This window comes from Urocampus carinirostris, chromosome 19, assembly GCF_059441175.1.
Source record: "Urocampus carinirostris isolate Australia breed hairy pipefish chromosome 19, RoL_Ucar_1.0, whole genome shotgun sequence".
NCBI classification, from domain to species: domain Eukaryota; kingdom Metazoa; phylum Chordata; class Actinopteri; order Syngnathiformes; family Syngnathidae; genus Urocampus; species Urocampus carinirostris.
In genome coordinates, this window is record NC_142367.1 from 6,367,288 (window position 1) to 6,380,629 (window position 13,342).

At 40.6% G+C, this 13,342-nt stretch overlaps 1 protein-coding gene and 1 pseudogene across 2 annotated transcripts in view; one reads left to right on the forward strand and one right to left on the reverse strand.

Annotated features, from left to right (window-relative positions):
• The first annotated feature begins 1,631 nt into the window (after positions 1-1,631).
• On the forward strand, positions 1,632-1,765 carry LOC148347008 (U2 spliceosomal RNA; annotated as a pseudogene).
• Positions 1,766-2,274: 509 nt separating this feature from the next.
• Positions 2,275-13,342, reverse strand: part of LOC148347009 (alpha-N-acetylgalactosaminide alpha-2,6-sialyltransferase 2-like) — a 29,024-nt gene continuing 17,956 nt past the window's right edge. For both annotated transcript variants that reach the window (XM_088323823.1, XM_088323824.1), the window contains exons 5-9: positions 12,547-12,721; positions 7,651-7,789; positions 6,806-6,909; positions 3,552-3,635; positions 2,275-3,487 (exon numbers count right to left, since the gene is read on the reverse strand). In XM_088323823.1, the coding sequence (XP_088179949.1) occupies positions 3,217-3,487; positions 3,552-3,635; positions 6,806-6,909; positions 7,651-7,789; positions 12,547-12,721 (773 nt within the window). In that variant the 3' untranslated portion in view covers positions 2,275-3,216. The remainder of the gene's footprint in view (positions 3,488-3,551; positions 3,636-6,805; positions 6,910-7,650; positions 7,790-12,546; positions 12,722-13,342) is intronic.

A 13,342-nucleotide genomic window follows, 5' to 3' on the forward strand; every position in this document is an offset into this window, starting at 1 on the left:
ACTGTTTTCCTGTGCACACCACAGGCCTTCAGTTAAGGTCACGAGTGCTAAAGGGTGTTTATTACAAAAGGTACAAATATTCAGAAAAAACACCAAAGATCATCTTTAAGCGCTTTCGAAAACAAGAACATCCATAAGCCCAGTTGGGAGTGGTCAGAAATATTCAAGGACAGTCAAAAGGATTCATTAGGTGGACTCATGAGCATAAAGGACATTGCGTAAGATTGAAAATCCTTCAGGTGATTTGAAGAGCAAGTTCAAGTCTGTTTGGGAAAAGACTGCTGACCGGCCTGAGGGTGTTCTGTAACATCCCGTAAAAATCCCTGGATCACTGAGATTTTGTTCAAGGAATCAGAGTGGCCAGCTACATCAAATGAGAATTGCAACAAAGATCTTTTTATTATAGAGCTACACATCAAGGTTGCGGTAGGAATTGGATTATCCCTTTTCTCTTAACTGTGGACTGCTGAACTTTAAGCTTGTGCTCATAGCACATGCCCATGGATTTGGGATATCTTTATCAGAGGAACATTCAAATTGTTGTTTCTTTGCCAATTTGATGAACCCCTCTTGTCAATTATTCGAATTGTCATTGGAATTGAAAGCAGATTGTGTTAATATATTTAGGTTGATTCTGAATCTTGTGTGCATAAAAGCAAATTTTGATATTTTAATCTGAAATAAAACTGGGTAATTAAACAAATATTAACTAAACGTTCCCATCCAACCCCTTAAACTTAATAGGAGTGTTCTTGTACTATGATTTACTATAAAGCACATCCTAAAATCCCCAAATGAAAATAGAAATTAGCGTCTTATATGTGGACAAAATTGGAACTGCGTTTCGATATATTAACAATTATTGATCTGTCGTTTTATGAACACAATCGCATAACGTCTATGATTGGTTCTTCACAATCGTATGCCTGCAATTGAATAAAATGGGAATCAAACCCGGTACATGGGCGAAAGAGCGCCGGATCCTAACCACTAGACCACGCATTAGGTCTCATCACAATATTTCTAGTCACGGTACCAGATATGTAAGAGAAATGAAAAAACGGAGTGATTAAAAATTGGAATAAACTTGACCTTTTTCTCAGCTCAAACTAAGCATTGTAGGCCTATGTGACAAACATTTTGAACATGCCTTTAGCTTTACATTTTAAGACGACCAAATTACCTTCCACAAAGCCTTTCTCTTCAGTTCAGAATGACTGAATTGCTTCCCACAATGCCTTTCTCTTCATTCAGTTCAAAATGACTGAATTGCTTCCCACAATGCCTTTCGCTTCATTCAGTTCAGAATCTCCTGCACTTCTTAAACATTGCGAGGTGGCGATGCAGCCATGTCCAAAGGGTGGCATGAGGCCAGTCAGGCCCGTGATCAAATTTTTACTGGCCCGCGGCCTCTTTCGTAAAATTCATTATATGTAGCCCGCCAGTAATGTTGACAGCAGTATAAAGATAAATTGTACTACAACTGTTAAAAAAAAAAAAAACTTGACTGTAAGGGCTTCTGCTACCAATACAAATGGAAACTGGAGATGGAAAAAGAGCTTACTCTGTCCACTCCACGCATCGGCCCGGTACTGCAGATGCTAGTTCCTTAGCTTGGCCAGGCTTTAGGGCTAGCTTGGCCTTTTGGCCGTACCTCTTGCCATGATCTTTGATTTTTACATTTCGGAGATGGAATAAGAGCTTGCTCTGTCCACTCCACGCATCGGCCCGGTATTGCAGTACCTCCGGGAACGGTGCATTCGCAATGATCGCAGCCAGGCTTTAGGGCTAGGACCTTAGCTTGGCCTTTTGGCTGAGAGTAAGTGTCCCGGCTCCTAGGCTTTGTAGCGTATTATGAACTGACCGATAACGGATAATGGATAATGAATAACGAAGATAGAACAATAACCCTTAAAAACACCAAAACCCCCACCTCCGGGAACGGTGCATTCGCAATGATCGCAGCAAGGCTTTAAGGCTAGGACCTTAGCTTGGCCTTTTGGCTGAGAGTAAGTGTCCCGGCTCCTAGGCTTTGTAGCGTATTATGAACTGACCGATAACAGATAATGAATAAAGAAGATAGATCAATAACCCTTAAAAAAAACCCTCCAAGTGGAAACTGGAGTATTTTTCCCACCAAAATTCGAAACAACTGCGTCTGCCTAATTCGCTAAGAGACAGTGGCTGTTTTTAAAGAATATAATATAAAGTGGCACTGTCAGAGGAAATATACTGACAACAAAAAGCTAACTTTAAACCAACGCTGTGAAAAAGTGAAGCGAATGTGAGCTGTTTTAATGTCAACAGCAAGGCTTTTTCACGAGAACCTGCGAGTCAAATGAAAATACTACAAAGGCAAGCTAAAAGGTCGCGACTCTGACCGCCAAGCACTGCAAACCATTCACGGTGGGTGACCGTTCAAAGAATGCCAGGCTGAATAGTCGGCCCTCACACATTTTCAGTTTACCAAACATGGCCCGCTTTCTAAGTTTGGACACCCCTGCAATACTGTATTTCACTTGTCCTCAACTTTTCTGTACTACAGATTGGTCTAATATTCTCGCAGCCTGGCCCAATAATAACAACAACAATTTGGTACCGCATCCCTTGTGGTCTAGTGGATATGATCTGGCGCACGCCGCCGCGACCCGGGTTCGATTCTTGTTACATCAAACGTCATGCAAATGTGATCAGTGAAATAATCTGATTGATCGATCGATGCTAAATATGGTAATTCTTTTGTTTTTTTCTGTAGCTTCAAATCCATGCGCCTCATAGTCCAGTGCCCTTACAGTATATATGAAAACAAATATCACAAGACTATTTTTGGGGGTGCGGCTTATAAACAGGTGCATACTTATAAATGCAGGCAATAAGGTTTGTTAAATGTTGTCTATTGTTAATTAAATTGCTGGCTTTTGTTGAAATTAATTTTGACTCTGGTGTTTCCTCTATTAATTTTACCACTCAAATAACCTAGAACAAGTCCAGTGGCTTTTCTTCCTTCTTTCTAGTAGCATAGTTTCTTGAGGAGCGTTCAAGAGCTTTTAGGATCGTTCAGCAGCAGCATATTCAGCAGTGGTCAGGAATGTTAAGGAACGCTCAGAAGACTTCAGAAGCGTTTGTTCAAGAGCAATCAGGAGTATCGAAGTGCATTTAGGGACGCTTCCGGAGAGTTCAGGAACTCCGTGGGTGTTTAGTTACATCCCGGAGCGTTCAAGAGCGCATATAGAGCGTGATGAGGCCAGCTTTGTGAAGCCGCTGCCATAAGTTCAACTCTAACTTCAAGTCATGGTTGATGAAAAAGCCCACTGGCCGGTATTTGCTGTCGTAGTAGTGGTCCGAGTAATTTTTGAAGTTGGGCGTCATGAAGCCGTATGCGCGGACTTGGTCGCAGCTGTGCAGAGCGGCCAGTAGCATGGTTGCGCCCGTGGACGGCCGGTAGATGTTCCGGTATTTGGTTTTCAGGGTTCTGGATGGAAGGAACCTGTCGAAGAGAAGGTTGTTTGGATGCTGTGGGTACCAAGAGGAAGGAGGCAAGGCTGACTCACCGGTTTCTGAGGTAGCGGATAAAGTCGGGGTGGTACATCTTCACCTTAGCCGCCGTCACATCCTTTCCGAAGTAGGCGGTCGGGCTGGGTGGGTAATGTGACATGATTACAACTTCATTATAATTGTCCTAGTCCAATGTTTCTCTACCTTATTTGAGCCAAACTCAGTGTTGGGACTAACCCAATGTTCCCTCTAATTTTCCACGGGTCTGAGCGTTCACACAAAGTTGGTGAGCAGCGCTTGAAACAACAGTGAGCAACCATAATCCCAAGTGTGGCAAGATAATTAATTATCAAACATGTCCAAAACTTGACATCAAGTTACATTTTGCTGAGTTTCCGGCAATGCAAAATAATTTTTCACTTTTGAATGAATCGACTCATGTACGATTGCAATGGTTGTAGGGCAATTGTCATTTGTTTTTACACTTCTTTCACAAGATTTCCATTTCTTTTTTTACCTGGTATCTTTTGTTGCATAATACTAAAATTTTGGGGGACTTGTTTAGTCGGTTGAAGGATAGAGAACTGTATTTGATCACATTTTGTAGTTGAAGTACAATGTTGGCAACAAGATTGACTTGATATAATTGGAAATTATTTGAATGCAACACAAACTTTTTCTTCTTTTTCCCTTTTCTTTCTCCTTTTTTAAATTATTTAAAAAAAAATCTCATTGTGTTTATTTTTTCCTAGCTGTTACTTTAATCTTGCTTTTTTGTTCTCCATTTACTTTTTTCATTTATTTATTTCTTTTCTTCTGGCTTTTTTCTGATTTTTTTCCTGCTCTTTTTTTCTCTTTCTCTCTCTTTTGTTTCCTTCTCAGCTTTTCACTACTTTTTCATTTTGGTATTTTTTTATTTTTTGCTCTATTCCCCCCCTTCCTTTAAGTCATTTTGTGTATAATTTTAGGTAATATTTGGTCATGTAAGGATTAAAGAAGCAAAAATAACCTGAAGAGCCGCTTGGGACCCAAAAGAGCCGGTTCTTTTTAATGAGCCGAGCCGAAGAAGACAGTTCTCGAAAAACTATTCAGAACCCGTGTATTTTTACCTTCATGCACTGTAACTTTGACTTAATTTGCTTCTTAATTAGCAATTTTGAGCCCTGATTTTTGTGAGCTGGCTAGATTTTCTTGTGCAAGGAAAAGCTCTGGGTAGTGCGCAATTGCGCATACACGCAGTTTAGAGGGAACATTGGACTAACCCCTTACAAAGGAACGCGTTCCTGGAAGTGAATTACAGTACTTTTTCTGATAACGCTTACTGAACCCATTATGAATAAAATTTAGTCAACTACACCGTCGTTACTACATTAGGCATTACTGATGTACAGACGCTCCCCTACTTACGACCATTCGACTTACGTAAAACGGTAGATAAGAATATTTCTTTCGGGATGTCAAAAAATATCAGGACATTGCTGTAAGTTAGATTGTGTATTGTATGCACCTTTTTCCAAGTACAGGACATTACTCTGCTTTTTTCTGCTGCGACCGGCGAGTGGTGGCGATGTGAGAGGTCACCTAGCATCCACCCGGAAGAAAAAAAAATCCGCTTCGTATTCCTAATTCCTGTGTAAACATTCTATAATGTCTATGTCTATCCTATCTCCAGCGCACTAAGAACTCTGACATTTTCATTGTTTAATATCTGGTTCATCCATTCAATATGGTTGGTGTAAAGTGTAAAGAAGAGGCAGGCAGTTTCTTTTGCAATGAAAGCTTGATGCGGTTGAGAAAATGGTCGAACGCTTTTTTTCGGCCCCTTTTTACCATGGAAGAGGACCTTTTAAGGCGCATCTTCCAAAAGTTAGATAAACTTAACTTTATTTATCTTTATATTACATTATTTTATGAAATGTTTTTTTTTTAGTACAAAACAATACAGGTACTTATACAAGCCTTAAACGTACTCATATAAACCATAAACATGCAAAATATAGCACTAAAGAAACTTACGAATGAATTCAACTTCCGAACGATCGTCCGGAATCTATCTCGTTCCTAAGTAGGACAGTGTCTGTACTCATTACACGCAAATCCAATGCCTGGTGAAAGTATTGCCACCTAAGCTGGCTCTTCTTAACGCGGAGAAGCTCCTCACATTATCTCTAAAGGAGAGTGCCAAGCCACCCTCTGTTCTAAGTGGTGTTCTGATTTACTGTTTGAGGGGGAGGTCTCAAGTCTTGCCTTGAGTCTTATCAAGGCACCTGCAGAATCCCATTCAGTTGAAATATAGAAAAAAAAAGAATCTACTGCCACTATTAAGAGGGATTGTTACAGTTACTCGTGTTACAATTACTAGTCTGATCGATGGAAAATAGCAAATATACTGTGCAAAGGCATTGTTTTGCAAAGATAAAGTAGTATTTTTGTAGTGGTATTTATGTATTATAGTATTTCCATAGTGGTCATTTTGTGGCATTTCTGAAGTAGAATTTTTGTAGGAATTACACAGTATTTTTGTAGTATTTCCACTATATTTTATGTTTATAGTATTTCCACAGTAATATTTATAGATTTTTGTAGTACTCTTGATGTAGTATGTTTTAGTCGTATTAAAAATGCATTTTTGTAGTACTTTTGCAGTATTTCTGAGGTAGTGGTATTTCTGAAATATGTTTAGTATTACTGTATATGTACTTTTTTAGTATTTCTGTAATTGAAATTTTGTAGTATTTCCATAGTAGTATTTTTTTTTAGCATTTCTGTCGTAATATTTCTGCAGTATTTGTGTAGTATTTTTTGTATTATTCTTGTAGTATTTCTGTAGACGTATTTTGTAGTATATTGTAGTATTTACATAGTATTTTTGTGATTGTATGTATGGTGTAGTATTTCGGGTTTAGTATTTCTGTATTATAGTATAACTGTAGTATTATTTTTGGAGTATTTTTCTAAATGAAAGACAAATAATATATTAGGTCCATGCTTAAGCACTAAATTCGACATGTAGTTGTACCATATTTTTGTCGTATTATGTATTATTTCTGCAGTAGTATTTGTCTCATAGACACACAAAGGCAGAATGGGGACAAAGATATGGTGCAAAGGCATATTTTTTGCAAAGATAAAACTAAGCAATTACCTGCGACACGCAAAACAAGGTCTCAGGTCACGCCGGTTAAAAAACACAGACCTAAGTCAATGAAAAACTTAAGAAATAATTCTATACAGTAGAGGTCAGGTCAAGGTTAGGACCCTAACCCAAAAACTTGAAATAAACCTGGTTTCAGAGTTTTTTGGTACATACTTTTTGCCTTGTTCTCTTCCCCGGTCGACAAGTTTGTGCAGGGCCGCCGCTTTCATCAGCAGGTAGTCTCGGTCGTGATCGGGAAGAAAGATGTAGCGAGTTTCCTGCACGAAAACAAGATATTGGATTAAGTTGGTATAAATGTGTTATTTTCGCTGAATTTAGCCTTAAATCTGTTGCATGAAAGCAGGCTGAGTTACTATGGTGATTTACTCTCTACTGCTAGCCTGCTCATGACCAGGATAACAACTAAGATTAAATAATAAATTAGGTATTATTTATTTATTTATTTATTTACGTCTTTCAAAATATGATTATATATATCTCATCTCATCTCATTAGCCGTACCGCTTATCCTCAGTAGGGTCGCGGGGGTGCTGGAGCCCATCCCAGCAATCATCAGGCAGTGGGCAGGGGACACTCTGAACTGGTTGCCAGCCAATCGCAGGGCACACGGGGACAGACAACTCACTCGCTCATTCACACCCAGGGACAATTTGGACCGGCCAATTCACCTGAAATGCATGTTTTTGGAACGTGGGAGGAAACCGGAGTGCCCGGAGGAAACCCATGCAAGCACGGGGAGAACATACAAACTCCGCACAGGAAGTCTGGAGCTGGATTTGAACCCACGACAGGTTCCCATGAACTGTGCCGCACAAGCGCTAACCACTGCGCCGCCGTGCTGCCTATATATATATATATAATCATATTTTGACCATTTTTGTTCGGTGGGTCGAATTAATAACCCTGCATGTGGCCAATTCAGTTAGCCTGGATTTCTTAATTCCACTTTCGTGCAACCCAGTTTTGCAAACAAGTTTGAGTCAGTTTGTGCTGCTCACTTTAGACTGAGGCGGCCCCCTGTAGCCGGCAGAGGCGTAGCTTCTCATGGAGTTCATTAAAGTATTCGTAGAGAAGGTGTAGTGGGTGGTCCGGGTCCCCACATCGTCCTCGAAACCAGCCAAGATGGCGCCGTTGGTCCTAGAAACCCAAAGAGTGATTTACATTGCTAATCACAATAACATTTTGCAAAGGAACAAAATGTAATGTGTTATTGATACTATTTTGTAACTACACAGTTGTTACTACTGAGTGTGCTACTGCGTAATATCTTTAGTTTATAAATGCAGCTCTTTGATGTTGGACAACATGGCGGCGCATGGATACATGCTTGCTTGCGGCTCGTTCTCCGGCTAATCTTCTATTTATTGCCGTTCTCTTGTCTTTTTGCTTTCACTTTTGGATACATGTGTGGCCAAAAATACTTACAGTAGGGACGAACTTATTCGGTTGGGTGGGCGTCTAAATTTCGACTTTTCGGGCACTTTTTATACCGCCTATGATATACCGAGCGAACTTCAAAGAGACCCGGCATCCTTGTGGACGGCTATTCCGCTTAATAAACGACGTCAACGGCGCCGTAAGGACAGAAAACAGAAGCGTGGTTGCCGTGCAGGTAGATGTGTGAAGCGTGCGAAGTCTAAGCAGCAAGATGGACGCGAGGAAGGACGCGAGGATGTAACTAATTCCACCATTCATCCCTCGCCAGACAACCCACACAAAAAGCCACAAGAGCGGCAGCTTTTGAAGATTTCGACAAAGACTACAAAGAGTTCAGCTAAGTCAAATGATTCAGCAAAGCTGAAATTTGGTCTGTTAAATATTAGATCGCTTGCTCCAAAAGCTTTACTTGTTGATAACATTATTCGTGATTATAAACTTAACTGTATGGGTCTGTGTGAAACTTGGTTACGCCCGGATGAGTACTTAGCGCTAAATTATGCTTCTCCCCCAGACTACGAGAGTAGCCATATAGCACGCACGTTGAAAAGGGGTGGTGGTGTTGCGCTAATTTCTGAAAAATCGCTCAAATTTAATCCACGTACCTCTAATAATTACAAGGCGTTTGAGGCTCTTGTGATGCGGTCCTCTCTATTGTCAATTTATGTAATAACTATCTATCGTGCACCTGGGCCATACACAACTTTCTTAGACGAATTTGCTGAACTTTTGTCTGAACTAGTAACCTATGCAGACAAAATTATAATTATGGGAGACTTTAACATTCATATGAACTCCCCACTCAATTCACTTACTATTGCGTTTAGGTCTCTAATTGATGCATTTGGCTTTAATCAACTGGTTGATTTGCCAACCCATAAAAATGGGAACACGCTAGACTTGATTCTGACTCGAGGAGTTTTAACCTCAAACATTATGGTGTTACCGTGTACTACCGTTATCTCGGATCATTATTTAGTTACATTTGAGGTGCTAGCTAAGAGTAGTGTTAAAAAAGCTGAAGTATTTAGCGGACGCAATATAAGCACTGGCACAGTTTCTGAGCTCTTTGAACTCCTTCCTGGAGCAGTTGCGTCCTTTCCTACATACAATGGCTCGATTGACTCACTCATGAATGAGTTCAATACCACCCTGACTAGTGTGCTGGATTCAATAGCGCCCATAAAACTAAAATCACGTCCTAAAAGACGCACGCCTTGGTTTACTGATGAAACTAGAACCCTTAAACAAGAATGCAGGAAATTGGAAAGAAAATGGCGCGCTACCAAGCTTGAGGTTTTCCATCAAACCTGGTGTGACAGCTTGTTAAAGTATAAAGCGGCCCTTGCCTCTGCAAAATCGGCCTACCTTTCGAAGGTGATTGCGTCTCAAAAGAACAACCCCAAAGCCCTTTTTGACACTGTAGCATCGCTTACAAGGCAACAGACTATCGCAGATAGTTCGACACACTCTGCTCAGGACTTAATGGTCTTCTTTACTAAGAAGATTCAATGCATACAGGAAGAAATTGCTAAAGAAATTATTAATACCACACATATTAAAGGACTGAAATTTACAGATGCACGACAGGGTGGCTGCCTTGGGAAAATGGCCGGTTTTAGTGAACTGTCACTTGATGATCTCAAACAGGTGGTAAATGCGGCCAAACCGACAACTTGCCAGTTCGACCCGCTCCCAGGTTCACTTATTAAAAGTCTTTTTGGCGTCCTTGGACCTTCAGTTCTAAATATTATAAACATATCACTCTCCTCAGGTGTAGTTCCAGCAGCTTTTAAGTCCGCCGTTATTAAACCCACACTGAAACGACCCAACCTTGATCCAGAAATATTAAGTAATTACAGACCTGTGTCAAACCTACCTTTCCTCTCTAAAGTACTCGAAAAAGTAGTGGCACAGCAGCTGAATGCTTTCATATCCGAGAATAACCTTTTTGAATCCATGCAATCAGGATTCAGGGCTAACCACTCTACTGAGACAGTTCTGATCAAGGTAACAAATTATCTCCTAATGTCAATGGATTCTGGCGCTTCATCACTTTTGCTGCTGCTGGATCTTAGTGCTGCTTTTGACACAGTGCACCACAATATCCTACTAGAACGGTTGGAAAAATGGATTGGTCTCTCAGGAACCGTCCTCTCGTGTTTCAGATCCTACCTCTCAGATAGGACGCACTGTGTTAAATATGGTGAAATGACATCTGAACCCTTTAATGTTACCTGCAGTGTTCCGCAGGGTTCAGTGATTGGCCCCCTTCTTTTCAACATTTACATGCTTCCATTAGGTGACATTATTCGCAAGTACAATATCAGCTTCCACTGCTACGCAGACGACACTCAACTCTATCTTCCGTTGGAGGAATCTTCCACACTAAACTGTGGAAATTTGGAGGCCTGCCTCACTGAGATAAAAGAGTGGATGTCACTCAATTTCTTGCGCTTAACTCTGAAAAGACCGAAATGTTAGTCATTGGTCCATCTAAATGCCGTGACTTATTCTCAAAAACTGCTGTGAACATTGACAAATGTCACATCACACAGAGTGACTCAGTTAAAAATTTAGGTGTCATATTTGACCCTGATCTAACCTTTGAGATGCATGTAAAGAAAATCACTAGAACCGCTTTCTTCCATTTTCGTAACATTGCCAAAATCCGTTCAATACTGTCTCAGTCTGATGCGGAAACTATAATTCATGCATTTGTTACCTCCAGTCTCGATTACTGTAATGCACTACTCTCCGGTCTCCCGAAGTCCAGAATCAAGTCTCTTCAGCTAGTACAAAATGCCGCAGCGAGGCTTTTAACTAGGACAAAAAAGTACGATCACATAACACCGATTTTGGCTAACTTGCACTGGCTCCCAGTGAGCCAAAGATGTGACTTCAAGGTTCTCTTAGTATTGTACAAAATCATACATGGACTTGCTCCCTCTTATCTTTCAGATCTGATCTGCCCCTATGTCCCGGTCCGAAGCCTACGATCTGAGAGTGCCGGTCTTCTGGTGATCCCGAGAGGAAAGAAGTGTTCTGCTGGTTCGAGAGCGTTCTCCATTCGGGCACCGGTGCTGTGGAATGCTCTTCCCCCTGAGATCCGATCTGCAACCTCAGTGGAAATGTTTAAATCTAAACTTAAAACTCACTTCTACTCCATTGCATATGAATAATAACCTACTCTTCTTGTCGGCTGAAAAATAGTCTGTGTAACATAGTGTACTAATCTGTGAAGCCCTTAGAGACTTATTGTGATTAAGGGCTATACAAATAAAAATGACTTGACTTGACTTGACTCTTTAATTATAGTAGCCTCAGAAAGAGAGAGAGAGATCAAGAAAGAGAGAACGTAAAAGAAACATAGAAAGACCGGGAGAAAGAGTGGGAAAGTGAAAGAGTAAAAAAAGGGGTATAGAGAGAAAAAAGAGTGAAAGAAATAAAGAGGAAGAGAAATAAAGAGAGGACGAAAGAATGAGAAAGCAAAAGAGTGAACGAGGTATTGAGGGGGGGAGAGAGAGAGAAAAAGTAAGAGAATGAGAGAAAGATAAAAGAGTGAAAGAGCATAAAAGAAACATAGAAAGACAGGGAGAAAGTGAAAAAGTAAAAGAAGGGGTATAGAGAGAAAAAAGAGTAAAATAAATAAAGAGGAAGAGAAATAAAGAGAGGAAGAAAGAATGAGAGAGCAAAAGAGTGAACGAGATATTGAGGGGGAGAGAGAGAGAGAAAAAGTAAGAGAATGAGAGAATGATAAAAGAGTGAAAGAGAGAAAGGGTAAGAGAGAGACAAAGAAAGAAAGGAAGAAGAAAAAAAATAGAGAGCGAGCGTTTGAAAAGGATCAAGTTCCTTATTGGTGGGGAGCCAGCTCTCGTCGTTTACTTTAAAGAACCAGCTCTTTTCGTTTGCGGACACCAGTAGCGAAGGGTTGACAGCAGGTGGGGAGGGGGGACATGGCTTATATAGGAACAAGAAACTGGCAGGAAATCAGACTGTGAGGACAAAATCTATGGTAAAAGTGTGATGAATTTGTAAAATTACTTTTGCAATACACCATGCATGAAGGGAAAAAAAAGATCTTGGACAATACCCAAAAATGGAGCAGGAGATCTTCCAGTGGATTGAAGCCAAAATGGATATGGAATGTCTCTGCTAAATGTTTATTTGCAATCTCTCAAGACCGCACATGCCAATCAATATAAAGGGTTCACTGCTTCCACAGGTTTTCTTCTATTTCTTTCATCAGGTAGGTTTTTACAATCATTTGTAACTAGTTACTTTCAGATTTATGTGCTCCTTTTTGGTGTCAGCTATCTGGGGGGTAACTTGGTTACTTTTTAAATGAAGTAACTAGTAACAGTAGAATATAATTATATACAAATACAATTTTTAAAAAGTCATTATTGCGCCCAATATTGCTCATCACAGAAGCTCTGCCGAAAGCAGGAATGTACCTAAAGACGTAGTCATGCTGGTCTATCTCTTTGCCCATTTTGGAGTCTTTGAGGATGCCACCGTTGCCCACAACGGCGCAGCGGACGCAGTCGGACTTATTGCCGCGACTTTCCCAATCATCCAACATGGCGGCGTTGGCGGACAAGTTGAGCAGCGGCAGCGTGTCGGACAAAGCTGTAAAAAAAACAGTTGGCGTTAATTCTGGACTACAGAGCACACCTGATTAAGAGCAGCAAGTCGCAAGATATATTTCCACAGTTTTGTGTGCTTGTTTAGGGTGGTGATGGCCCTAAGGAAGAAGCTGTCTCTCAGCCCATTTCTCCGAGCTTTGAGACACCTGTAGCGCCTACCAGAGGGCAACAGGTCAAAGAGGTGGTGGCCGGTGTGGGAAGTGTCTTTTGTAATGTGAATGGCTCTGCTACGGTATCGCAAGCCGGAAACGTTATGTACTAAATGAATAACATTGTTAAAGGCAGCCTAATTTCTCTTGAAGGGCATCATAAATGTTTCCAGACGATACCGCGGTGTTTTGTATTAGAGCACATGCATTGTGGAAAAAAACAGCTTGCCATTTTTCTCAGTGCCGCCACAAAAAAAAAAACATTAAGCTGCATCATATTTAAAGCTACAGTGTTTAAAATGTAAACAACACTATAGTAGCGGCTTGCAGTCCGGTTTCTTCATTTTCCTCATGTTGAGGTTTTTGGGCTTTTGCTTGCCCTCATGTAGGATTTAGATCAGCGGTGTCGTAATAGTCTTTAGTTTGCAATCATCTGTGGCTAATCAAATAAACAT